Source organism: Zootoca vivipara, chromosome 9, assembly GCF_965207765.1.
Source record: "Zootoca vivipara chromosome 9, rZooViv2.hap1.1, whole genome shotgun sequence".
Classification (NCBI taxonomy): domain Eukaryota; kingdom Metazoa; phylum Chordata; class Lepidosauria; order Squamata; family Lacertidae; genus Zootoca; species Zootoca vivipara.
This window is the reverse complement of record NC_142592.1, coordinates 69,135,402-69,163,153: the sequence shown is the minus strand read 5'-3', so window position 1 is coordinate 69,163,153 and position 27,752 is coordinate 69,135,402. Positions and strand designations below refer to the sequence as shown.

General features: G+C 45.9%; 3 protein-coding genes across 3 annotated transcripts in view; all 3 read left to right on the top strand.

Moving 5' to 3' along the window:
• The window catches only part of LOC132592710 (uncharacterized), a 67,690-nt gene extending 65,397 nt beyond the window's left edge, over positions 1-2,293 (top strand). Inside the window, 1 exon segment of the mRNA XM_088676553.1 lies at positions 1,993-2,293. The gene's annotated coding sequence lies outside the window, so the exon portion shown is untranslated.
• LOC118091222 (ciliary microtubule associated protein 1A) overlaps positions 1,102-27,752 on the top strand; it is a 66,423-nt gene continuing 39,772 nt past the window's right edge. The window contains exon 1 of the mRNA XM_088676552.1: positions 1,102-1,286. The gene's annotated coding sequence lies outside the window, so the exon portion shown is untranslated. The remainder of the gene's footprint in view (positions 1,287-27,752) is intronic.
• Positions 11,649-25,818, top strand: LOC118078816 (regenerating islet-derived protein 3-gamma-like). Its single transcript, XM_088676516.1, has 6 exons — positions 11,649-11,871; positions 19,490-19,570; positions 21,127-21,239; positions 21,343-21,480; positions 22,376-22,487; positions 25,139-25,818. The coding sequence occupies exons 1-6, from the start codon at positions 11,784-11,786 to the stop codon at positions 25,210-25,212; spliced, it is 606 nt and encodes a 201-aa protein (XP_088532642.1). The 5' UTR covers positions 11,649-11,783; the 3' UTR covers positions 25,213-25,818.

The window sequence follows — 27,752 nt, the reverse complement described above, 5'->3', positions numbered from 1 at the left end:
CTAAACGACTAAACAACAACAACAGCAAGCCTGAGTTCATTCTGTGCTTTAGCTTTTCTGACTTTGTCTCTACACGTGCTGGCTATACCGTGTTTCCCCCTTTTTAAGACACCGTCTTATAACTTTTTTTCTTCAAAAAAACACAGGGTGGCTTACTTTCGGTGGGATGTCTTATTTTTTTTATTACTGGTACGGTTTTTACGGCTCAGGGCACTGGCTCAGGGTGCTGCTGGGCTCTCTTGAGTGCTCGGCGCTGCAGCAGCCACCGGTTCTGAGTGGCGGGGCTGCAGGAGTCCTTGGCCGGGCAAGGTGGAGGCCGCTGGCTCAGGCGCTCCGCCTGCCACTGCAGGGCGCTCCAAGCTCCTTGGCCGGGCCAGGCAAGGAAGAAGCAGTGAGCCCAGTGGTGGCGGCAAGCATGGAAGCGGCAGGGATGACTGTGGACGAGAAGGTGGAGCGCGGGAATGCAGCCAGCAAGGCGAGAGCGCGATCAGCTGTTAAGCGGAGCTCTTGGAGCGCCACTTCACAGCTGATCGCACTCCTGCAGTGCCGGCCGCATGGAGCGACTCTGTGAGTGGAGGTGCCTGTGGGGGTTGGTTTCCGCAGCGCGGAAGTATGCCTTATTTTCGGGGTATGTCTTATACTTCTCAAATGCTTAAAAACTCTGCCATGGCTTACTTTACGACTACGTATTAAAAAAGGGGAAACAGGGTATGTTTGAATTCCTCTCTGGTGATTTTCCCCTTTTTCCATTTTTTTGTACATATCCCTTTTAAATCTTAACTCAGTTAAAAATTCTTTAGATAGCCACCCTGGCTTCTTTAGGCACCTTCCATGTTTCCGTCTCATTTGTATTGCCTTAAGTTTGCTTTTAATATCTCGCTTTTAACAAACTCCCAACCATCAAAACTCACACAGGGGAGAAACCTTTTAAATGCATGGAGTGTGGAAAGAGCTTCAGTCAGAGTGGATCCCTTAATTTACGTCAACAAACTTACACAGGAGACAAACCATATAAATGTCAGGAAAGTAGATAGAGGTCCAGCCGTAGTGGAAGTTCTACATCAACAGACTCATGGACAGTAAGAACTTTAAGAGTTGAAACCCTACAAACCTATCAACAAATTCAAAGAGAAGCAGTTTAAATGGAAAGATTGCAGAAAGTGCTTTACGTAGTTACAATGAAGAAGAGTTTGGATTTGATATCCCGCTTTATCACTACCCGAAGGAGTCTCAAAGCGGCTAACAATCTCCTTTCCCTTCCTCCCCCACAACAAACACTCTGTGAGGTGAGTGGGGCTGAGAGACTTCAGAGAAGTGTGACTAGCCGAAGGTCACGCAGCAGCTGCATGTGGAGGAGCGGAGACGCGAACCCGGTTTCCCAGATTACAAGTCTACCACTCTTAACAACTACACCACACTGGCTCTCACCAGTGTTAATGCAGTGTTTAAGGAACATCTAGGGAGTCTAAATTAAAATAAAAATAAAAAATAATAAGTTGCATTACTGAAATAAATGCACTTTTCGCCAATATTCTAATTTTCCAAGTTTCACCTGTATAATGGAGTGTTTAAGGAACATCTAGCGAGTCTCACAGGGGAGAACCCATTTAGATGTGTGGAGTGCAGAACGTCTTCCTGTCAGAGTCCACTCTTTTCTTTACCGCAATGAACTAGGCAGGAAATCAGTCATAAATGTATGACGTGCATTATTTGAAGTTATTGTCTTTACATGTAAAACTGAACAGCAATGAAATATTGAAGGCAATGTCAAACAATTTGAGTATAATCTAAGAGGTAAATAGTGAGTATAATTTTAGATGTAAGATACCTTTTGATAGAGAGGGGGAATCTGGATTGCTGGTGGTGAGTGAGGATTAGGGCTGGGCGATATATTAATATCTCGTCCAATACCAGTTTCTAGACCACATCGCGATAACCTTTGAAAAACAATTGATATGGCAATAAACCGCGAATCACAGTGTGTGTTTCTAGGATGTACCTGGAAGCAGCCGGCAGAAAACTTTGCTTTGTGAAGCCCCTGCAGATGCTGAGTTGCTGACTTCCCTCCCAGACGACAGGAAGCAAAACACACACCTCCATTGCAGTTTGTCATTCCAGCCTCTCTCCTCCCTTGCTCCCTTCTGCTGGTGTGTGTGCCTGACTTAGTTATCCTGTGTGGTGTATTTTTTTACTTCTGAAACTGGATTTGCTCTCAGGAGCTAAGTTTTGTGCCTCACTGGGGACCCAATGAGAACTGTATGCTTTGAAACCTCAATAAACTATTACTGAAGAAGTCCTGCTGCCTGTGTGTGTGTTTTTGACTTCAGCATGGGAATTGCTCTACACCTGGCCCCTTCCCCGCTGATATTTAGTTTATGCCCTGGAGTTTCTGTACTCAAGCATGCAAGATGTGTGTGTGTGTGTGTGTGCAAGCATGTGTGCAAGCAAGATGGGTGCATTTGTGTGTGACCAGTTTTTGCACCAAACTCTGTCACCTCCACCACTGCATGATCTCCAAACACTACCGGTACTTATTCACCAGAACTTCATCTCTGCCCCCTGCGCGTTCTGAAGAAAACTTAAAATGCTGTAATTTAATGGGAGATCCTCCCCCCCCCAAGCCTAATTGCAAGAGGGGGAAGGAGTCTCCTGGTGGGTCTGTCTTCACTCATGAACCCCATGGGGCAGCCCCAGAGCTACTGCTTATTCTGGGATTTGGGGAAGATAGTATTTTTCCATAGTCCCAGAAGTTATTATTCTTCCTGCTAGAGGACCACAGTGCATTGTTATCCTACTTATTTTCCTGTTGTTGCTGCTGCTGCTGTTGCTGTCATGGACTGGCAGGGTGAAAGGGGGGGAGGTGTTAGTACGCTCTGTCCAGCCCACGTCTTAAGCATGTGCATGGGCTAGGCGACTGGAGCACCTTCACCGACCTTCTGATCACAGGAACATAGACACAGCATTCCCGGAGAACAGGTCCTGGTGCAGTGGACTCACATCTGCTCATTGTGAGCACCAAAACTCAGCAGAGTAAATAACAGTCACTACAAATCACTACAGACATGCATGAGAGGAGCAGCTCTCATACAACCACCTTTTCTCTACACAGATGAAAACGAAAACATTTTTGTTCCAGAGACAGAAGAACTGAAGAGCAGCTTCTGCCCCCTCCTTTCTCATAACATGAAAGTAAAAAAAAAAGATCAGGCGATTCTTGCAATGGGAGGGGTGAAAATGCCAACAACCTCCCCCTTTTCATACCAACCATTGCAGAATCTTACACATTTGCAATTTATGTACATATGCACTCAGCTGTTCTCTGTTAACAACTTTAGTCAGTACATCCGCAGGAATTTCTTTCCCTGGCATGTAGGACGCTTTTACAATTCTTCTTGGGATGCATTCTCTTGCACGGTGAAGCTTAATTTGTAGGTACTTTGTCCTCTGTTTGCACCCTTCAGAATGGAGTAAAGCTATGCAAGCTTTATTGTCCTGATAGACTTGAACAGGACAGGTAACCTTCACTTTTACATCTTCACACAGCTGTAATAACAACTCTATGTCCATAAGGGAAAGAGTCAAAGTGTTAAGTTCCGCTTCGCATGAACTTATGCTTACCGTTGCCTGCTTTTGACAAGACCAAATAGACATTGATTATACAGATAGCACACACCTGAAGCTCTTTCTATCAGTTGCATCACTCCCAAAACTGGCATCGGCGTAAGTTTCAAGACCTCCAGATTTTTGGCTTGTAAGCCTTAATCTGTAATGCATAGTGCCCTTTAAATATCTCGCTATGCGTTTCAGCGCCTTCCAGTCTTGAATTGTGGGATGATTTGCATATCTGCTGAGCAGATCCACACTAACAGCAATGTCTGATCTAGTACACCTTGCGATAAAACTGAGTTTACCTAATACACTTCTGAAGGACGTGGTATCAGGAAACACATCAGCAATATCGTCATGTTGGTAACCTGTCACCATGGTGGTGTCTACAGCATTGGCATCACTCAGGTTCAACTTTTCAATTACATCATTGATTTTACGCGACTGATGTAGTAAAACATCACCCTGTGTATTCCTCGCTACCTCTAGAGAGAGATAATTGCTGACTTCTCTGAGATCTTCCATATCAAAGTGTTTGTGGAGCTTTGTGAGAGTGTTTTCTATATATTTTCATTTTTCCACAAAAACAATATATTGTCTACAAAGCACATGCATTAGAGCTTGTGCTGTTTACACTCTTTCACAAAAACACAAGGATCAGCCTTCCCTTGTTGAAAACTCGGAGCTGTGGGAGATAGCCAGCCCAGCGTTCGCCCTTATTATTTGTCTTTGTAACTTTTATAAAGTATATAAATAAAGCTCTTTTTAAATATTAAATAAAAAGGCATTCTCAGAGCTGGGAGCCTGTTGTTGCCTGGGAGGGGGGGTTCCCACACTCCCACACAAACACACACACAGCTGGCCCTCCAGCCCCAGCTCCCGTGGCTGAACTGGAAACGCAAGTCTCAATGCAAAGCACACCAAAAGAAATAAAGCTCTTCCCCCAAAAACGTGCAATGTAACTGCTAGCAAAACACACAGAGGAGCCCCCCCCCTTGCCTGAGACACACAGAGCTGGGAGGCTGCTGCTCCCTGCTTGAGGCATCCACAGTTGGCCGATACACAGACGAAAAGGAAATATATCAAACACTTTTATTTTCAGAGCAGACAACCAACAAGAAGACACAACCCACCTCGGCTGCACAGGGCATTTTAGTTAGCAGACGGGCTACCAAATGACCCCCCCCCCCTCCTTGTTAAAAAGAAGCAGCAGCTCCAACCCCAATGAACTCCTCCCAAGAACCAGCCGCTTTATAAAAGTGGGCAAGGAGCCGGAGCCGTGATGGGTTGGTGGCCAGGGGGCCTGCCAGAGACCCCCAGAGGCTTTCTTCAAGAATCTGGCAGCGGCAACCAGTGTATTTGCTCTCCCAGGAGGCCTTTGGCAGGAGCGAAGGCAGGATCCGCCCTCTTCCACAACACCACATTCTTCAGGTTGTCTGCAAACAGACCAGCATTCGCAAAGCCCTCCCTTTTACCTGGGGAAGAAAGACAGGCTCTCCTTCACGGGAGGTTTTTAAGGAGAGGTTGGACCAATTCTTTAGCTCAGATTCCTGCACTGCAGGGGGTTGGACTAGATGGCCCCCGGGACCCCTTTCACCTCTACAATCCCATATCGAGACAATGGGGCTTGAACCCTTCTGCACACAAGGCAGAAGGGCTCACTACATGGGCTCCCAGTACGTTTCCGAGCACAATTCAAAGTGTTGGTGCTGACCTTTAAAGCCCTAAACGGCCTCAGCCCAGTATACCTGAAGGAGCGTCTCCACCCCCATCGTTCTGCCCGGACACTGAGGTCCAGCGCCGAGGGCCTTCTGGCGGTTCCCTCGTTGCGAGAAGCCAAGTTGCAGGGAACCAGGCAGAGGGCCTTCTCGGTAGTGGCGCCCTCCCTGTGGAACGCCCTCCCATCAGATGCCAAAGAGAAAAACAGCTACCAGACCTTTTAGAAGACATCTGAAGGCAGCCCTGTTTAGGGAAGCTTTTAATGTTTGATGGATTTCTGTATTTTAATATTTTGTTGGAAGCTGCCCAGAGTGGCTGGGGAAACCCAGTCAGATTGGTGGGGTATAAATTATTATTATTATTATTATTATTATTATTATTATTATTATTATTATTATTCAGTATTTGATTTTTAAAATGGGACCCCATGGAGGTGGGGGGAAGTCCTGAGATTTGGAGGAATCTCTTCATATGGATGTACACTACTTTTTGATTCTTTGTTTGTAACATTGTATTCGTAAAAACAAATAAAAACAATTTCAAAAATATACATATGTAAGGAAAAATAAAGTTGATTCTTACAAAGAATTTTTTTTTAAAGTTGATTTTTTTAAAACAAATGCAAGCAGGGCAAAGCAACAGGGACATTAAAGCAATGTTGTTGTTGTTGTTTAGTCGTTTAGTCGTGTCCGACTCTTCGTGACCCCATGGACCATAGCACGCCAGGCACTCCTGTCTTGCACTGCCTCCCGCAGTTTGGTCAAACTCATGTTCGTAGCTTCGAGAACACTGTCCAACCATCTTGTCCTCTGTCGTCCTCTTCTCCTAGTGCCCTCAATCTTTCCCAACATCAGGGTCTTTTCCAAGGATTCTTCTCTTCTCATGAGGTGGCCAAAGTATTGGAGCCTCAGCTTCAGGATCTGTCCTTCCAGGGAGCACTCAGGGCTGATTTCCTTAAGAATGGATAGGTTTGATCTTCTAGCAGTCCATGGGACTCTCAAGAGTCTCCTCCAGCACCATAATTCAAAAGCATCAATTCTTCGGCGATCAGCCTTCTTGATGGTCCAGCTCTCACTTCCATACATCACTACTGCGAAAACCATAGCTTTAACTATACGGACCTTTGTCGGCAAGGTGATGTCTCTGCTTTTTAAGATGCTGTCTAGGTTTGTCATTGCTTTTCTCCCAAGAAGCAGGCGTCTTTTAATTTCGTGACTGCTGTCACCATCTGCAGTGATCAAGGAGCCCAAGAAGGTGAAATCTCTCACTGCCTCCATTTCTTCCCCTTCTATTTGCCAGGAGGTGATGGGACCAGTGGCCATGATCTTGGTTTTTTTGATGTTGAGCTTCAGACCGTATTTTGCGCTCTCCTCTTTCACCCTCATTAAAAGGTTCTTTAATTCCTCCTCGCTTTCTGCCATCAAGGTTGTGTCATCTGCATATCTGAGGTTGTTGATATTTCTTCCGGCAATCTTAATTCCGGCTTGGGTTTCATCTAGTCCAGCCTTTCGCATGATGAGTTCTGCATATAAGTTAAATAAGCAGGGAGACAATATACAACCTTGTCGTACTCCTTTCCCAATTTTGAACCAATCAGTTGTTCCATATCCAGTTCTAACTGTAGCTTCTTGTCCCACATAGAGATTTCTCAGGAGACAGATGAGGTGATCAGGCACTCCCATTTCTTTAAGAACTTGCCATAGTTTGCTGTGGTCGACACAGTCAAAGGCTTTTGCATAGTCAATGAAGCAGAAGTAGACGTTTTTCTGGAACTCTCTAGCTTTCTCCATAATCCAGCGCATGTTTGCTATTTGGTCTCTGGTTCCTCTGCCCTTTCGAAATCCAGCTTGCACTTCTGGGAGTTCTCGATCCACATACTGCCTAAGCCTGCCTTGTAGAATTTTAAGCATAACCTTGCTAGCGTGTGAAATGAGCGCAATTGTGCGGTAGTTGGAGCATTCTTTGGCACTGCCCTTCTTTGGAATTGGGATGTAGACTGATCTTCTCCAATCCTCTGGCCATTGCTGAGTTTTCCAAACTTGCTGGCATATTGGGTGTAGCATTAAAGCAATACTGTAATTCAACTACCCTATCAGGACAATGGCCCTGAGATTAAGTCTCCTACTCTACCAACTGAACTGTCCCAGGGGCTCATATTAGAACAAAATAAAGAACTCAAATATTATGTTAACTACAATCAGAAGGGGGAAAAGAATATAATAGAATGTCCACTTATGTATTATATTCGTTAGTTGCTTTTCTTACAGAGTGACCCCAAATGACTTACATTAAAACTAATGAAGAACACCCAATAAAAGTCTAAAAACAACTTGAGGGACGTATAAAGGGCCATGACTTGCAGATCCCATCCCACTAAACGCAGCCACAATGCCACCGTTCAGACTGAAAAGCCTGGGGGAAAGAAATGTCTTTGCTGGCAGCGTCGGTGGCGTACCTGGCGGCCGCGGGGAAACCATGCGTTGGACGGAGGCCGAGGGCAGGTTGTAGCGTGGAGCTTGGCCACCTCTCAGGAAGCTGGAGGGCACGGCGCGGCAGGCGGGAACACCAAACTCGTGCTCCGCCGGGCTGTGCTCTGCCTCCGCCTCTGCCCACCAGCCCCGCCGGCCCTGCTTCTGGGGGGGCAGCTGCCCCCTGCCCCGCGCTGGGCACGCCCATGCCCCCACCCCCAGCGCCTTGCAAGGCAGTGTTCCCTTCCTGAGCGCTGTGTGCGCCTTCCTCGCCTGCCGCCCCGTTTAATGAGGGAGGACAATCCGGACTTCCTTCCGAGGAAGCCTGGTTTGGATGGGGCTGTTCAGGGGCGACGGCAGGGGGGAAGCCCCGTCAGGGAGGCTGGCAGCGAGGCTTCCCACGCCCCTCCCACACACCAGCCCTTCCTCGCCCTGCTCCTGGGGGCCCTTCGTCCCTTTGCACTACTGTGTTCCCTTCCTGCGGCCGGCGCGCATTTGCTCAACGCTGTGTGCGCCTTCCTCGCCTGCCACCCTGTTTAATGAGGGAGGCCGTTGCTCTGCGGCTATTAGCCTCCTCCTCCGCTGCCTGACGACAGCCCGTCGATTCCTTGCAGCCAAGGGAGAGGCGGCGGCAGCGGAGCGATAAGGCTTAGTGGCTGGTTGCGCCCCCCGCAGCGCCCCTGAGAGACCGGCGCCCTGGCTCAATGAGCCACTAGGCCCTATGGGAAAGACGCCTCTGCTTCCACAGAACATCCCTCTTAGCATCTTCAAAGATAGTTAGTGTTGTAAACAAAATCTGCCCTCATTCCCTTATGGGGTACACAAGAGCCCTTATAGAGTCCTTTGTAGAATATCGAGAAGCAAAGCAGCTAGTAAGCCTGATCTTTATTAAAGCTGTTGCAACAGGGTGCTCCCCTCACATGCAGGAGCGAGGAGGAGGACCCACAACAAGGGTATGCCTGCCCTTATATAGACATTTTGAAATTCTCTGCCCTTGAGCTCAAGACCACCCCTCCATACATCATACCTACATCACAGAAGGGGTGTAGCGCAAGACCAGCCCCCAGATACAACATACCTACATCACAGAAAAGGCGGTCTATAACATAAATTTGAATGTTGTTATTTTTCCTGTCTGCCACGTTATCTGATAATGCCTTATCTGATTGCCTTTTCTGGTAGTCTGGCCATTCCTTTGAGATGGTAATCACTTAATTCCTGAGAAAATGGGAAGGTTTTCTTCCTCCTTGCAGAGAAAAACTTGGTCAGCTTGGGAGTCAAAATGGTTTCAGGACTGTCCGCTGCCTAGTCTTTATATTTATGTACGTGTTTGTTTGGTACATTGATGAACATTTATTATATATCTAAGACCTTAAAATTCTCATAACAATAGGTAGAGGTGTCCTGACGAGTTATAATGTGCATTTATCCATCTATAGAGCCTGCCTTTCTGTAAGAAATTCAGGCTGGAAGATTCTTACAAATGAAAACGCAGAGCACCAAAATCAAAAAACCAACAAACCTAACTATAAAACAGCAGCAAAACAGGACAGTAAAACATCATAATCAAAAGCCTTATCAGCAACTGCAGGCTACAAAGGACCATTGGATGAGCCGACTGACAACAGGATAAAAGAGTCTTTTGTATCCAGCAAAGAACAGCTGTACAAAACTCTCCATTTGTTACTTCTTAAGGTATTGCAAGGCTTTTTTTGTGCTTGGTTTTTCTCAAAAGAGCAGCATGCAGATTTGTGCGTTGACAGATCCACCTCTTCCCGTGATGAGGTGCCATCTTGTCCTCTGCCTCAGGTCACAAAATGTCATGAGCTGACTCTGGCTCTTTTGGCTTTTTGGAAAATGCAGCTTTGCCTTTTCTGTTAGGTGGAGCCCTCTAGTTCAAGAGATGCCCAATCACAGTGTTATAGGAATTCTAAGGTCTCATATATATAAATCCTATGTTCATAAATTTGCAAGGCAAAAACACATACATAAGTATGTAAACCACGTGTCTGAAAAAGTACAGGAGAGTAATCCTGGAGCAATTTTGACTCTCCCAAATGGACCTCGAATATTTCTCTGCAAGGAGGAAGGAAATGGGAAACCTCCCATTGTCTCTTTCCTCACAACTCCTGTCTTTAGGGCTTATGAACAGGGTGAGCCTGTGACCTGGATCCAGGAACTAAGTATTTAGCATCTCAAAAGGAATGGCCAGGATGCCCAGGTAGAGCAATGATTGACAGACAGGTTTTCTGCTGTAGACGCCCCCCCCCCCTGATGTATTTCTGCTGGAGACCACCTCTTTCTGATGTACCGTGTTTCTCCGAAAATAAGACACCGTCTTATATTTATTTTTCCTTTTAAAAAAACCACACTATGACTTATTTTCAGGGGATGTCTTATTTTTCCCCCTCCTTCTCCTGCCGCAGCTGGCATTGCTGCTGCGCCTATTACTATGTCTTATTTTCGGGGTATGGCTTATATTCCTTGAATGCTTAAAAATCCTGCTATGGCTTATTTTATGGCTACGTCTTATTTTCGGAGAAACAGGGTATGTATGATGTTTTGGTGGGTGGTCTTGAGCTACAGGGGAGGCAATTTCAAAAGTCTATAAAAGAGCTTGCACACCATTGTTCTGGTTTCCTCCCCTCCCTCCCTGCGTGGGGGGTGGGGGACCCTGTTGCAACAGTTTAATTAAAGATCAGGTTTACTAGCTCCTTTGTTTCTCAATATACTCTGCTTGGCCTCTGTTATTTTCTCCTAGTGATAGAGAACCTACATAAAGACTCTATACGGACTCTTGGATACTGGTCAGGATGCCTGATTATCATCTTCCAAAGCAACTACTCTATTCCAAACTTAAAAATGGAAAGCATAATGCTGGTGGTCAACAAAATAGTTTTAAAGATGCTCTCAAGGCAAAACTTGAAAAATGTAGTATAAACACCGACAACTGGAAAACATTGGCCTGTGAGTGCTCCAACTGGAGAGCAGCCTTTACCAAAGGTGTCGTGGGCTTTGAAGACACTCGAACTCAGGACGCAAGGGAGAAACGTGCTAAGAGGAAGGCACGCTTGGCAAATCCACACTGTGATCAACTCCCACCCAGAAAGCAATGTCCCCATTGTAGAAGGACTCACTGTTAAGGACTCACTTACGGACTCACTGTTAAGACCGTGTTTATGGAAGACAATCTTACTTGGCTTTGAGGGGTCACAAAAGAAGACGAAGACGAAGAAGAAGACCCTATAAGGGAAAAGGAGCAGATTTTTTCTTATAACCATAGTATCTGTCACTGGAAGACAGCAAAATTGGGCAGAGAAGCCTTTTGTTGTCCTTCTTAACCTGGGATGGTGGGGTGGAGTTTCCTGAGATGAAAGGGCTGATGAAAGAGCTCAGATTAAAGGGGAAGAGAGCAGGTGGAATCCACAAAGAGGGATTAGCAGAGCTGGACAAGAATAATAAGGGAAAGGACCTTGTACTTCCCAGCTGTGCCTCCCCAAGATAAAGAAGGAGCACTGTTTGCCGATTGCACTTCTTGGCATTTATTTGCAATGTTTGCATGATGTCGGAAACCTCTTAGATTGCTTTGAAATACGGTGCAATATCTCAATTACCTAAATCAATAAAAGCAAATGTCCTGAATTATCAGGGAAATTAACAACATAGATACAATATCATCATTTGAACGAAGTATTTAAGAAAGATGGGATACGAGGGTTTGGGGGGACACATAGAGACCACTGGTCCAGTCCAGCAAGTTTGTTTTCAGTTAACAACTGCTGTAATTCCGAGAACTGGAACACAAATCATTCCCAGCTTATCTCCCAGCCGGCACCTCTGAAAGTGAGCCTCGCCATAAAACGGTGTTTTCCAAGAGCAAATTTTCCTGCTAGTATCCATCGTGTGGTTTCTCCTGTTTGCTTTCTGACAGGTGGGATACGTGGGTTTGTTTGCTTGGAAGCCATCATCACCGCCCCCCTTCCCTTTAAAATGGTCCAAGGGTGGCTGAGTATCCTTCAGAATTTGGTCCTCGGACTACGCCACTCCAGACCAGCCACCCAGGAAGGGACAAGCAGAGCACCCCCAGAATCCCCTCCTTCCTCACTTGACATCTGTGTGTTTATTGTTAAGGCACTGGTAGTGAAAACAGGTCAGCAATGAGCTCCGTGCTTACAAGGAGTAAGAAGGATGGGAGGGAGATCTGCGCTCTCTTTGCATGTAATTTGGAAGCACCTAATTCACATGTTTTCAACCAATATGCACTTCTCTGAACCAATGTGCAGAACTTTTTGAACCAATTACTCTCGTGTAGAAAAATGCATGTATTAGGGGATAGTGTGTCTACAAACAAACCTATTAGTGAAATAAGAGGCAAAAATGCACTCTGCTTAGGGAAATGGCCCTGCAAAAATGTGTACACTATTAAGAACTGTATGTGAAAATAAATTTTATTGGGAAAAAGTCACACTAACACGCTGAAGATATTTCATGAGGATCCCCTGCCCCCCCCCAAATGTAAACCGTGCACTCCCGGAGAACTGAATTTAAGACTGGAAAAATAAGAAAAACAGAGAACTAAATGGGGTATTTTGTGAAATGACTGTTATTGGAATTGTAATGGATTATAGTCTTGAATATACACTGACATTATTTTAGTAGGGATACTTACTTTGAACAGGAATATACAAGCTTGTATTAAGAATTATGTATGAAAATCAATAAAAAGTATTTTTTTTAAAAAAAAAGAGAACTAAATGGGGTAGATTTGTCGATCCCAATGTCCTTAGAAACCAGACCAGCCAACTTTCCCACATTCAGTTTCTGGGTCAATCAACTTTTGTCCCCCACTAAGGGCAAAACTTCCAAATTGGCCTCTGCACTGAACGATTGTGAGTGTCCTATACAATATGGGTAGCAGGCGCAGCCTCTTGCCCCCCCCCCCCCAGCCTCACTTTTCAGGGTTTCACCATGGCAGGTTCTGGTGAGATCTCATCAGGGCCAGATATAGGTTTGATGAGGCCCTAAGATACTGAAGGTAATGGGGCCCTTGATATGTCCAGCTGTCCTTTGTCAACAACAAATGGTCGCTGTTTTTTGTGCTGAATATATGCTACATGGTAACTTATGGACCTAATAGGTATCTGGGATGCAGGTGGCACTGTGGGTTAAACCACAGAGCCTAGGGCTTGCTGATCAGAAGGTCGGTGGTGTGGGATGCAAAGGGTTAAGTGCAGTCAAGTCACAACAATCCCTAGATAGTCCACTTGGAGGACTGAGGAGGAGGATATGACTAAGCGTAGTTTCCTCTTCCTTCACATGCAAATGAGTTGAGGAAGTGGCAGATAAATCCTGAAGGAAACAGCCATTTCCCTCTCTTGGACCAGACCTCTTGGACTACACACATCTTAGTGAGTCTCTCCCTCAAGGCCTCCAGCCTAGAGAGAGAGATGAGATGGAGTCTCACTTCTTATAAGTGAACTTCACAATGTATATATTACCTTTTAACTAAGCAAGTCTACCTCTTGAGTGTGCTGTACCTCGAGATGCTTGTAAGTAAACATCTTTTATACTTTTAAGAGCATTGTGTTGTGTCTTTTCTTTTAAGAGGGAAAAAGGGGAAATACCAGGAAAATACACTTTATTTTAGTGGCTTAAATCAAGCCTGCGCAAACGTTCTTCTGCTGTGTATTTTGCAAAAGGGGAATGTTTTTACTCTGCTAAAGTTTTGTGCTTGCTAGCGCAAGCGGGGATAGGATATATTAAACAATATCTCCTCATCCACATTCCTGAACATTCCCACATAGGGTTATGGGCCCAGAGTTGCGTATTTTGTGTATTTTTGAAGGATTGATTTGGATTGTGATTTTGAACTCTGTAGGATTTTTCCAGTTAGGATTTCCTGGTTGAGCACATGGTCTCTTTGTTCTGCAGTGTGCTTGGGGGATTAACTACCCCTCCCCTCCCTCAAAGTTTACAGCACTGAGAAAGCTCAGAGGTAGTGAAGATATTTTTGAGATTTTGAGATTTTGAATTTGATTTTTGAAAGATTTTTGAATTTTGGAAATTTTTGAAGTTTTAAGATGGCAAGCTCCAGTTTTGATAGTGAGGCAAGACCAAGTTTTATGCTGCTGGATGACAATAATTTTGTGCAGTGGAAGCAGCGCATTTTAGTTTATCTTGCTGCTAGGCGTGTTCTGCAGGCCATTAAGGAAGAAAAGCCTACAGGAACTGATGAAGAAGCTTTAGCCAAGATAGAAGCTTGGAGTATTAAGAATGATGAAGCCAAGCATATAATTTTGAGCAGTTTGAGGAATGAGCATCTAAGATCCTAGAGGACATTGAACGCATTTATGCACAATCTACAGAGAGTTCCTATAGATATTTGTTGGATAAGTTACTCAAATTGAAGATGAATTCTAGAGAAGAGTTTACAGAGCATTTTAAGGATTTTTCTGAGATTGTTCAAAGAATTGCCCTTACTCCCAGAGCCTTTGATGATGTGACTAAAGTAACGTTTATGCTTGCATCATTGGGACCTACGTTTGCTCCATTTAAAAGTATAATGGATCACACAAAGGATTTAACTTTTAATGAGCTTATCAACCATTTAAGAGAGGAATGCAGAGATAGCCTTGATTCTCAAGAAAGGAATCCAAGGAGGAAGGATAGCAGCTATGCATCCAAGCATTTTGGAAAGTCCAGAGAGACATCTAGAGAAATAATTTGTTTTAAATGCAATGGGAAAAACCACATAGCAAGGAACTGCAAGGGTCCAAATGGGGATAAAGTTGAATCCCACCCCTCAAAAACACAAGGTGTTAAGAAGGGGAGTCGTGAGCAAACCATGTTGATGCAGGAGAGGAGTTTAGCTGTCCAGGATCATGAAAATAAGCGCAATAAGTGGATTCTTGACAGTGGAGCGAGTTCTCATTTCTGTTATGAAAAGGAGTATTTTAATGAGATTAATGGGGATGAAACTTCTGAAATTGAGATTGCTGATGGCAACATTGTAAAGGCAATTGGTGCAGGAACTGTGAATTTGAAATTCAACGTAGATCATGAAACAATTAATACTAAGATAACTGAAGTTAAGTTTGCACCAAAGCTTAATTGCAACTTACTCAGCGTGTCCAGTTTGGACAGGAAAGGTTTTAAAATTACATTTGAAAAAGGGCAATGTATTGTGACTAAGCATGATGAAGTTTATGTTCAAGGCACACTAAAGGATGGTGTATATGAGCTTAATGTTTCAGAGAACCAGCAGAACCAGTCTGCAAAGGTGGCGCAACCAAGTCAAAAGGACGAAGGAAGTCTGGAACTCTGGCACAAGAGACTTGGACACAGAGACACCAACGTTATTCTGGAACTACAGAAAGGTGATCTTGTGAGAGGTCTGCAGGTAAAGCAAAGCAACACAAATACACCAACATCAAAATGTATTACTTGTGTTAGTGAGAAAGCAACTAAACCTTCTTTCCCACGTTGTGCAGAGAAGAGAAGCACTAAAGTATTGGACATTGTCCATACAGATCTATGTGGACCAATGAATGTGTCTTCTCTAGGAGGTAATAAATATATTTTGATATTTTTGGACGATTTCTCGAGATTCTGCGTAGCCTACTTTATCAAGGAGAAGAGTGAGACAGTGGAATTGTTCAGGGACTATCTTAACATGGTCAAGAACAAGTTCCAGCGAGCCCCTTCCATTTTAATGTCCGATAATGGTGGGGAATTTTGTTCACATGAGATGCAGGCCGTCATGGCTAGAGAAGGCATATCACACGTGACCACAGTTGCCTACACACCCCAACAAAACTCAATTGCAGAGAGGAAATTTAGATCCATTTTGGAAATGACAAGGTGCATGCTAAAGGAAGCTAACTTGTCACACAGGCTGTGGGGTGAAGCGGCTCGTTGCTCAGTCTATCTTCAGAACAGACTGCCCACAAAAGGCGCAGAGCGCACACCATTTGAACTTTGGCATGGAAAAGCCCCAAATTTGTCACATATACGTGTATTTGGAAGTTTGTGCTACTATCATGTGCCCAAGGAGCACAGACACAAACTTGATTCCAGAGCGAAGGCAGGGATCCTAGTTGGGTACGCTTCTGGAGGAAAAGGATATAGAGTCTTGGATCCGCAAACTGGCAAGACAAGTTCGCAGCATGTAATTTACTTCGATGAGCAAGGCAAAGTTGATACAAAGGACACTGCCATTGATTGTTCCAAGGAGCCACAGGATGAGGAATTTGTGATTTTTCCTTTTGAACCAATACAAAGTACTAATCCAACTTCTAGTGTCGTAGCACCCCCTATAGGTGACACCCGAGAAGACGTGGAGGTCCAGGCCCCTGGCAGCACCAGAGACGAAGATGATGACGAGCAGCTGTATGGGGATATGCCACTGCTGGAGGAGGATGAGGAAGCTGATGCGGTCGAAAGACCAGAGGTCAGACGCTCATCCAGAACCAACAGAGGTGTTCCACCATTACGGCTGTCCTACCTTACAAGGTCGGCGTCTCCACAGGAACCTTCCAAATGGGAAGAGATAGAGAGGATGCCACCAGATGAAGCCAGTCTCTGGAGGAAAGCTGCTCAGGAGGAGATAGATGCACTTCATCGGAACAGGACCTGGACACTCACAGAACTACCTCCTGGTAAGGAAGCAATTGGAAGTAAATGGGTGTTCAAGGTTAAAAAGGGTTCAGAAGGGGAGGTGCAACGCTACAAAGCTAGGCTTGTGGCACAAGGTTTTTCCCAGAAGTATGGAGAGGATTACGATCAAGTGTTTGCACCGACAGTTCGATACAGCAGTGTCAGACTACTTTTAAGTATTGCAGCATCTAAGCAAATGTCAGTTTACCATATTGACATTGCGACAGCCTTTCTTCACGGCGAAATTTCTGAGCAGATTTATATGAAGCAGCCCAAAGGTTTCATTAAACCAAATGAGGCACATCTAGTGTGCAAGCTGCAGAAAGGACTTTATGGTTTGAAGCAAGCAGCGAGGGCTTGGAACCAGAAACTCCATGAGATGCTGGTGCAGCTTGGGTACAAGCAAGGGACTGCTGATAAGTGCTTGTACACCAAACAAAGGAATGGACAGTTTTCGTACATTTTAGCCTTTGTTGACGACCTTTTAATTTCTACGTCAAATGAGAAAGACTATAAAGACATAGTCAAACACCTCAACAGGGAAGTAGAGGTCAAGGAACTTGGAAAAGTGAAATACTACTTGGGAATTCAAGTTGAGAGAGAAGAGGATGGATCGTTCTTACTCAGCCAAAGGCAAAAGATAACTGAACTGATTGAAAGCATGCAGATGCAGGACGCACACCCAGTTGCGACACCGATGGCCACAGACTTCTTGAAGAATCAACAAGGTTCGAAGTTGCTGCCAAACAACACGCAATACAGGTCAGCGATCGGCAAACTTTTGTATTTGGTTACCACATGCAGACCTGACCTGGCAAGTGCAGTGGGGATCCTAAGTAGGAAAGTAAGTTGTCCCACTGAGCATGATTGGGCTGGAGTTAAGAGGGTTGTTCGTTATCTAAAGGGAACCATGGACTGTAAATTAAAACTGCCAGCTGTCAGAGACCCTAAACTGCTTGGGTACACTGATGCGGATTGGGCTGGGGACAATAAGGATTATAAATCCACAAGTGGCTATGTTTTTATGTATGGGGACGGAGCTATTGCATGGGGCAGCTATAAACAGAAATGTGTAGCTTTATCGTCCACAGAATCTGAGTACATTGCGGCTTCGGAAGCTTGCAGAGAGATCCCCTGGCTGGATCAGCTCCTGAAGGACTTTGGCGTGCCAAGAACGGGGCCTGTCAGCTTGATGGAGGACAATCAGAGCAGTATGAAGCTGACACAAAGTGAAAAGTTCCTTGCACGCACCAAACACATTGGGGTCAGGTACCACTACATACGCCAGGTGATCGAGGATGGACTTGTTGAAATGTGTTACTGCAACACTGACCAGATGACTGCAGATGTCCTAACAAAGCCCCTGCCAAGAGAGAAGTTCCAGGATCTTCGTGGCAAGCTGGGACTCTTGGGTGGTTGATTAAAGTTATTTATGTATGTTTTTGTGTATGTTGTGAATTGCCTGAGAAGGGGTTTGTGGGATGCAAAGGGTTAAGTGCAGTCAAGTCACAACAATCCCTAGATAGTCCACTTGGAGGACTGAGGAGGAGGATATGACTAAGCGTAGTTTCCTCTTCCTTCACATGCAAATGAGTTGAGGAAGTGGCAGATAAATCCTGAAGGAAACAGCCATTTCCCTCTCTTGGACCAGACCTCTTGGACTACACACATCTTAGTGAGTCTCTCCCTCAAGGCCTCCAGCCTAGAGAGAGAGATGAGATGGAGTCTCACTTCTTATAAGTGAACTTCACAATGTATATATTACCTTTTAACTAAGCAAGTCTACCTCTTGAGTGTGCTGTACCTCGAGATGCTTGTAAGTAAACATCTTTTATACTTTTAAGAGCATTGTGTTGTGTCTTTTCTTTTAAGAGGGAAAAAGGGGAAATACCAGGAAAATACACTTTATTTTAGTGGCTTAAATCAAGCCTGCGCAAATGTTCTTCTGCTGTGTATTTTGCAAAAGGGGAATGTTTTTACTCTGCTAAAGTTTTGTGCTTGCTAGCGCAAGCGGGGATAGGATATATTAAACAATATCTCCTCATCCACATTCCTGAACATTCCCACAGGTGGTTCAAATCCCCGCGACGGGGTGAGCTCCCATTGCTCGGTCCCAGCTCCTGCCAACCTAGCACTTCGAAACCAAGTAGATAAATAGGTACAGCTCCAGCGGGAAGGTAAACGGCGTTTCCATGCGCTGCTCTGGTTCGTCAGAAGCGGCTTTGTCATGCTGGCCACATGGCCTGAAAGCTGTACGCCGGCTCCCTCGGCCAGTAAAGCGAGATGAGCGCCGCAACCCGAGTTGTCTGCGACTGGCCCTAATGGTCAGGGGTCCCTTTACCTTCTGAAGCCATTTCACATAACAATTAGGAGCCCACACTGTTGCTGTATGTCGGCTTTATTTTATTTGTTTTTTTAATCTTATATTTTGGAAATGTAGTACATCCAGGTTTTTTCACCCTTTAAATTTTTGGGGGGCCCCCAAGAGAGTGGGGCCCTAAGCTAGAGCTTGTTTAGCTTATACGTAAATCCGGCACTGGATCTCACTGAAAGCTATCGCTGCAGGACCCCAGTGATAGCAGGAGGGGTGGGCAAGGCTCAGGGGAGTTTGAAGCCAGCCCTAGGTAAGGTAAAAGGTCCAGTCGTGACCGACTCTGGGGTTGCGGCGCTCATCTCGCGTTATTGGCTGACAAAGCATGACAAAGCCACTTCTGGCGAACCAGAGCAGTGCACCGAAACGCCGTTTACCTTCCCACCAGAGCGGTACCTGTTTATCTACTTGCACTTTGATGTGCCTTTGAACTGCTAGGTGGGCAGGAGCAGGGACCGAGCAACGGGAGCTCACCCCATCACAGGGATTTGATCCGCTGACCTTCTTAACCCACAGCGCCACCCGCATCCCTGATACCAGCCCTGGGGGGTAGCAATTAAGAGTTGCCCTCCAGAATCTGAGCCTACCCCATCAGAGCATAAGATCGAGGGGCTCTAGAATGTGGGGGATGTGAGAATACACTGAGATGCTGTTGACACCTTGTTTTCCCAGGAGAACCAGAAGATGGGGCACGTTGTCTACCTTGGGCTCTGCCTGTTGGGCTGCCTGATCCCTAACACTTTGGCGGAAGGTGAGCATTAGGAGAAGGGGCAGATCCAGCTGCTGCAGCTGTTGGTTTTGCAACTTTGCTGTGTTTCTGGTTCTTAAGCAGGAGGTTGGGGGGGTTGAGCCCAACTGTGGGCAGGATTCCTGCACAGCAGGGATTTGGGCTAGATGACCCTGGGGGTCTCTTCCAACTCTACAATTCTGTGATTCTGTTTCTAATCAGTGCATTAGATCTGTGTAAGTTTGCCTATGTAAAGTTGGCAGCTTTTTTCCTGGCCTTGCTGCTCTTGATAGTGGCTTCCCATCTGTGGAATCTCCCAGAGGGGGTATTTATATAGTCCCCCCTGGGGAAATGAAAAAAAATGTTCTTGCTTTATGCCTTTATGCGGCATGTTTATTTTAAAGAGGCAGTTCTACAGCACTTCTATATATTGTAAATTTATAGAAGATATGAGTTACCATTTTTGCTTGGATAAATAAATAAATAAATAAATAAATAAAGTAATAGATAAATTAATAAATTAATAAATTAATAAATAATAAAGGAAATTATTGTTCCTAACTGGAAAAAGCCCTTCCAATAAGTTGTCTGTCTGGAGCTGCTCTCTGCCCCTTTTTAAAATGATGGAAGTTTTTGGCCTTTCCTTTCATCCTGTGCATGTTTGTTAAAGGCATCTGAAGGCAGCCCTGTTTAGGGAAGCTTTTAATGTTTAACAGACCAATATACAGTACACTTAAGTGTATATGTATGTGGTTTTTTTTTTTTTTTGAAAATATGTTTTCTTTTTGAAAATGTGAAAAACATATATAAATAAAAAAGTATAACAATTTTATTTGAAAGCACCAGTGGCGCCTTATCTTGCCATGCTAGTTGGATGGCTGTCGCAATTGCACTGTACATGGGCTCCCAGTACGTTTCCAAGCACAGTTCAAAGTGTTGGTGCTGACCTTTAAAGCCCTAAATGGCCTTGGTCCAGTATACCTGAAGGAGCATCTCCACCCCCATCATTCTGCCCGGACACTGAGGTCCAGTGCCAAGGGCCTTCTGGCAGTTCCCTCCCTGCAAGAAGCCAAGTTGCAGGGAACCAGGCAGAGGGCCTTCTCGGTAGTGGCACCCACCCTGTGGAACGCCCTCCCTTCAGATGTCAAGGAGATGAATAACTACCTGACATTTAGAAGACATCTGAAGGCAGCCCTGTTTAGGGAAGTTTTTAATGTTTGATGTTTTATTGTGTTTTTAATATTTAGTTGGAAGCTGCTCAGAGTGGCTGGGGAAACCCAGCCAGATGGGCGGGGTATAATTATTATTATAATTATATTATTATATCACAGATCAGATGTGGAAAAGCCCCTGCTGGAGTTGCATAGACAACATGGCGCTGCAACAATTTCAGCAATAATGTCTGGGTTCCCATAAAGTGGGGAGTGAGCAGGTGGAAGGTCAAGGGGGAAAGATTAGTTTGGAAAGAGCCGGAAGGAACAGGATTCCTAACGCCAGGGCTTCCTCGAGGGGCTCCACCTGTCAAGGAAAGGGTTGGGGGTCTGGGGCATCTATACCACTCTCTATCCAATTTCTCGCAGGTGCCGCCAATCGCACCCAGAGCGCTCGCGCTCCCTGCCCTCCAGGAGCCATCTTCTACATAAATTACTGCTACGAGTATTTTAGCTCCAGCCTCCCAAAGTTTGATGCCGAGGTAAGTTTCGCCAGGGGGAATGGGAAGAGCTCAAGGGCCAAGTCCTTGGGAATCCTGGCTGTGGGCAGCATCTCACTGGTTGCCCCCTTTCTCCTCTCTACAGATCAGCTGCCAGAGGAGACATGGGTCCCAGCTGGCCTCCATTCTTTCTGCAAAAGAAGCAAACTTCATTTACCGTTACCTGCAAAAATATGACCCTAGCAGCGTCTGGATCGGTTTGGAAGCTGCACGTGGTAGCTCGGTAGGTGCCTTTAGGACTCTCTGGTCTAAACCAAAGAGCCTAGAGCTTGCCGATCAGAAGGTCGGCGGTTTGAATCCCTGTGACGGAGTGAGCTCCCGTTGCTCGGTCCCAGCTCCTGCCCACCTAGCAGTTCGAAAGCACATCAAAGTGCAAGTAGATAAAATAGGTACTGCTCCGGCAGGAAGGTAAACGGCGTTTCTGGGCACTGCTCTGGTTTCGCCAGAAGTGGCTTAGTCATGCTGGCCACATGAGCCGAAAAAACTGTCTGCGGACAAATGCCGGCTCCCTCGGCCAGTAAAGCGAGATGAGCGCCACAACCCGAGTCGTCGGTGACTGGACCTAACGGTCAGGGGTCCCTTTACCTTTAAGATGCAGACTGTACGAGCTCCTCAGCTCCCTTGAGGTCCTTCAAGTGTAGCTCACAGGCTCTCACTTCACTCTGAAACCACTTTCTTCCCCAAACGTCAAACCTTGAAGTCCTCATATGGAGATGGGATTATTTCTCGGAGTCATAGCTGCCAAGTTATCCCTTTTTTAAAGGGATTTTCCCTTATGCTGAATAGGCTTCCTCGCGAGAAAAGGGAAAACTTGACAGCTATGCTCGGAGTGGCTCTGTGGGAGGTTCTGAAGCTCCAGCTCCTCATTGTCTTTCCTCCTTGCCAACTCTCCGTGCGCTATCTATAAAGTCACAGATTCTGTGACATCTCCCCACCACCTCACAAATTGTCAGTCCCCTTTCACCTTTATGGCTCCAGCCGCTGGAGACTCAAACCAACCCTTTGGCCTTGTCAGTTGCGCTGATTCCCCAGCTGTGTCCTCTCTGGGGATGTGGGGAGCCATGGGCTTGCATTCCTCTTTTATCACAGGACGTTCCTTTCTCCTTCTCTCTCTCCAGAAATTGACCTGGTATTGGAACGATGGATCTGTCTTCTCTCAACCTCTCTGGGACGGCCGCAGCATCAGCACCTCCATCTCTACATACGAATGTGTCTCCCTGACTCCTTTAGGTATGCAGGAAGAGAGACTGGGGAAGGAGGGGAAAACCCCTCTCCATTCAAGGAATTGAGGGAAACTTAAACACAACTGTCTTCAGACACTCTGAATGTTGCAATGCAGTTCTCCAGCCAAGTGTGTGCAAAGCCACATATACTTGGGTAAAGGGTGCTTTAAAATGCTAACATCTGCAAAAGTAACATGCAAAGGTCTGCTGTATATGGGGAAATGGCCTTGCAAAATTGTGTTGACTGGTTGATAGTGGCCTTAAAATGTGGATGAATGTTCAGGAGGAGCTTAAAAAAAACCCAAACCCACCAAGAATCACAAACTGATGTGGAAATATACAGGTAGAGAACTCAAGAATGGGAAAATGGGAAACTGACAAAAAAAAAAAAAAAGACGGGCGGACGGACTTATTCCTGTGCAGAAAGGACTTGGCAAGGAAACTGAGGACAGGGAGAGATGAGGCTCCAGAGAGAGAACGGCACTAGTTTCCTCTTTATACTTGGCACTTCGTATCACCTGGGCTGCATTTCTGTTTTTGATCTGTTACCTCCATTGGGGTCGGTAGGCTAAGTCCCATGGACTGCAAGAAGATCAAATCTATCCATTCTTAAGGAAATCAGCCCTGAGTGCTCCCTGGAAGGACAGATCGTGAAGCTGAGGCTCCAATACTTTGGCCACCTCATGAGAAGAGAAGAATCCTTGGAAAAGACCCTGATGTTGGGAAAGATTGAGGGCACTAGGAGAAGGGGACGTCAGAGGACAAGATGGTTGGACAGTGTTCTTGAAGCTACGAACATGAGTTTGACCAAACTGCGGGAGGCAGTGGAAGACAGGAGTGCCTGGCGTGCTATGGTCCATGGGGTCACGAAGAGTCGGACACGACTAAACGACTAAACAACAACAACAAACAAGTGAGAGAAGGGGGACACAATCCAGACAGAAGCCTCGTAACAACAGGGGACAAGGAAAATGAAGATGTTGGATGGAGACTGGCTGAACATTTGAAACAACAAAAGGGGAGAAAGGGGTGAATGGTATGGGATGGAGTGGTTAAGGGAGGGTGTGGGGTGAAAAACTTTTAGGAAATGTTAATTAATGGATGGTTTATGAGGTCTGAGAAATGGAAAGGATTAAGGATTAAGGATCTGGTGGTGGAGTTGAGGGAATTGTTACCCAGGGGAGGGAGGGGAAGATTTAAGAGGATTTGTAAATATATAAGAAGATGGAGGATTTGGGGGACGTCTCTGAGGACGTTCAATACAGGATCCCAAAAGAATTTCAGAAATAGACTTGAAAGAGAAGTTGTTGAATTACAACTTATTACTAAACTGAAAACTATGGAGAGACCTGGTCTGAATAGAGATACAACTGGATTATTGACTCATTACACATGCTAAAGCTATTATCCCATGCTTTTTCCTCTAGGACTAATTGCAGTCGTTAACAGTCGCCAACAGGTTTACCATACCCACTGAGTCAATCACCCATCTCCCATTACTCTAGTGAGAAAACCCCCACCCACCCTCCCACTATATATTACAGTGATACCTCTACTTACGAATGTTTCTACTTACGAATGGAGCTCCGTCCGCCATCTTGGATGCGGTTTAGATAGGATTTTTTCTACTTACGAATTTTTAGATAGGGTTGCTTTGACTTACAATTTTTTTCTCCCAATGCATTCCTATGGGATTTGACTTACAATTTTTTTCTACTTACGAATGTGCGTTCGGAACGCATTAAATTCGTAAGTAGAGGTACCACTGTATAAGGGTCTGGTGACTTCTGTTTTAGTTATGGTGCTGGAGGAGACTCTTGAGAGTCCCATGGACTGCAAGAAGATCAAACCTATCCATTCTGAAGGAAATCAGCCCTGAGTGCTCACTGGAAGGACAGATCCTGAAGCTGAGGCTCCAAGACCTTGGCCACCTCATGAGAAGAGAAGACTCCCTGGAAAAGACCCTTATGTTGGGAAAGATTGAGGGCACTAGGAGAAGGGGACAACAGAGGACGAGATGGTTGGACAGTGTTCTTGAAGCTACGAACATGAGTTTGACCAAACTGCGGGAGGCAGTGCAAGACAGGAGTGCCTGGCATGCTATGGTCCATGGGGTCACGAAGAGTCGGACACGACTAAACGACTAAACAACAACAAAACAACAACAACAGGCTAAGTCTAGAGTGGTTCTTTGGCCCAGAGTAGGGAACAGGGAACTCTGCCCCACGCAAAGGTGGAACTTAAATTTAAATGCAGAATTCAGCTTTTTGATAGGCGGCTTCAGTGATGTTTCATTTGTGCAGGTGTGGGGAATGCTTGAAAACATCTCAGATGTCACAAAGATCTCACAAACCACAGGGAAAGGGTTCTTCATCTCTCTCTCTCTCTCTCTCTCTCTCTCTCTCTCTCTCTCTCTCTCTCTCTCTCTCTCTCTCTCTCACACACACACACACACACACACACCCTACTGGCAAAAGTAGAATGGCTTGTTCAAAATACTTCTGCTTATGTATTTATCAAATCTCTTGGTTCCTTTTCCTCATAATTGTCCCTCCTCCAAAACAGGGAAGGAAATACTTTATTTACTCAAAAGGAAGTCTACATTCTCTCTCCTTCTGGACACTCCCTAGGATTCACTCTCAACCTTCTGCCCTGCAGGTTCCACGAAATGGACCCAGTGTTGCTGTACGACTAGTTTGCCATTCCTTTGCAAATTCAAGGCCAGCTATTAGGCTATTAGGAGTGCCTGGCGTGCTATGGTCCATGGGGTCACGACGAGTCGGACACGACTAAACGACTAAACAACAACAAATTAGGCCTGAACTGCCACCCTCGGCCTGAGAGGAACACCCAAAGACCTCCAGCTTCCTGACAGGTCCGAGGCCAGCCTCCTTTCCCAACTGCTCTCTGTTCATCTGCAGGAAATCTATTCCCTCCCCTCCTCTATTGGCCTGGAGCAGAAAAAAAAACAAGAGGCGTTTCCCAAAATAAATCCAGTTTGGACTCTTGATTCCACCAAGACCTAGCCAAATCCAAAGCTTGAGGCTGTGAGCAACAGTACCACATCCCTCCAAACTGGGAAACTTGCCCCAGGAGATATGAAATCTGTCTCACTTTTCTGCATAGAGATGAGATGCTTTTGTGGACTGGTTAGCCGAGTCAACGAAGCTTTCCTTGTGCTTTGCAAAGTGATGGGGCCAACTTTGGAACCCCCTTACCCAGGCCACACCATGGAAATTTGCAAAGGGCTTTGGAAATCTTTGCAAGTCGTCTGCTCTCTCTCTGGCCAGCTCCCGTCTTCCTCCATAGTAACAATAAACCTCCTTCTTTGCGTGCAATTCTGTGATTGTGTCCTCTGTATTCTTGAAATAGTGGTTTATTGTGACATTCAGACCCCACCTTTCCCCCCCCCCCAAGAAGGTCCATGTGGCAGGCATGGTTCTTCCCTACCCCCCAGTTTTGAGTCGCTCCTGCCCTGCAGGTCGATGTTATCAAAAGCTGCCGAGAGGTCGAGGAGAATTAACAGGGAGATGTTTCCCTTGTCTCTCTCTTGACAGAGGTCATCGTACAGTGCGACCAAAGCAGTTTCTGGGCCAAAACCGGGCCAAAACCCCAACTGAAATGGATCCAGAAAACCAGTTTCTTCCAAAAGTGCCTGGATCTGGTCCAAGACCATTCGCTCCAGAACCCTGCCCAAGAAAGGGAGATTAGCAACTGGTCAGTAGTTGGATAGGTTTTCTGAATCTAGGGAAGGTTCCTTAAGGAATACAGTGGTCCCTTGGTTCTCAAACTTAATCCATTCCGGAAGTCCGTTTCAAAACCAAAGTGTTCCAAAACCAAGACATGCTTTCCCATAGAAAGTAATGCAAAATGGATTAATCTGTTCCAGACTTTGGAAAACAACCCCTAAAACAGCAATTTAACATGAATTTTACTATCTAATGAGACCACAGATCCTTAAAATGAAAGCAATAAACAATGTGCCGCAGTCACACAACTGATCCATCAGTAGCTGAACTGGGTTCCACAGTCACAAAAACAAAACAAAAAGAGCCGCAAAAACCAAAACGCAAAATAAATAGTTGTGAGGGACAGAAGCTACAGGCAGGTCCCTCCCATCTTAAGTACCAGCTCGTCGCCCAGCGCTAGTGCAAGTGGGGAGGGAGATATCTCCAGCGGCGACTCAGGAAGTGGTGACCGAGGCTCAGGCAAGGTAGCGGAGCCCATGCCTAGTATGGGAAGGGAAGTGGGAGGCAAGGGAAGAAGGCCGATCCCGCCGACCCCGGAATTGTGCAGGAAACGACGGGGGCGGAGATTCAGTATCCCTAGACTACTTTGCTGGAAGAAAACGCGTGAATCTCCATTCGGAGGTTCTGACCCCTAACTGACAACATGTACATAGTACTGTTCTGCACTGTAAATAATCAGCACTAAATAAAAGCATGAAAAGACAACGCTTTGAGGAGTCGTTACTCTAGAGTAGCCGCTACCGCGCCTGTGACAATAGTAAAGACAGACAAACCTCAGCGTAACATTCAAATCGGAAGCGTAACACTCAAAACGGAGCACGTTTGGCTTCTGAAAAAAGTTCGCAAACCAGAACACTTACTTCCAGGTTTGCAATGTTTGGGTTCCAAGTTGCTTGAGTACCAAGGCATTTGAGAACCAAGGTGCCCCTGTAGTTTTCCCACTGCCTCCTTCAAACAGGGAGGGAACACCCGCTCTCGTAAAGAGGCATTGATCACCTCCCTGGCCCAGCCAGCTGTTCCATCCCTGCTGGATTTTATCAGCCAAGAGGGGCCAGGGTCTAGGGCACAAGCGTTCGCCCTGACTGATCCGAGCCCCTTGTCCACATCCTCAAGCTTTACCAACTGAAATAGCTATTTATTGTGACATCCAGATCCCACCTTTCCCCCAAGAAGGTCCATGTGGCAGGCATGGTTCTCCCCCAACCCCACTCTATCCCCACAACAGCCCTGGGAGGTAGGCCAAGCTGAAAGACAGTGATCGGTCCAAGAGCACCCAGCAGGAGAGGGGATTCGAACCCTTGTCTCCCAGGTCCTATGGGTGCTAGAGCAGGGATGCCACATGGACACAGGCCCTTTCAGGGTGGGCTGCCAGCAGGGCCAGCCCAAGGCACTTTGGCACCTGAGGCAGACACCAAAATGGCCCCTCTCCTCCCTGCCAGGGATGAGGGGAAATCTGTATCAGGGGCAATGACTTTACTAAGCATTTCCTGCACAACAGGGAGATTGTTTGGAATTGATATTTT

What these genes read in the sequence shown, in the direction of transcription:
- LOC118078816 (XM_088676516.1), top strand. Translation starts at nt 11,784, where the DNA reads ATGGTCCAAGGGTGGCTGAGTATCCTTCAGAATTTGGTCCTCGGACTA. An exon ending in AAGCTGCACGTGGTAGCTCG is followed by an intron (nt 21,481 to 22,375) that starts GTAGGTGCCTTT and finishes CTCTCTCTCCAG; the next exon opens with AAATTGACCTGGTATTGGAA. An exon ending in TGTCTCCCTGACTCCTTTAG is followed by an intron (nt 22,488 to 25,138) that starts GTATGCAGGAAG and finishes TCTGCCCTGCAG; the next exon opens with GTTCCACGAAATGGACCCAG.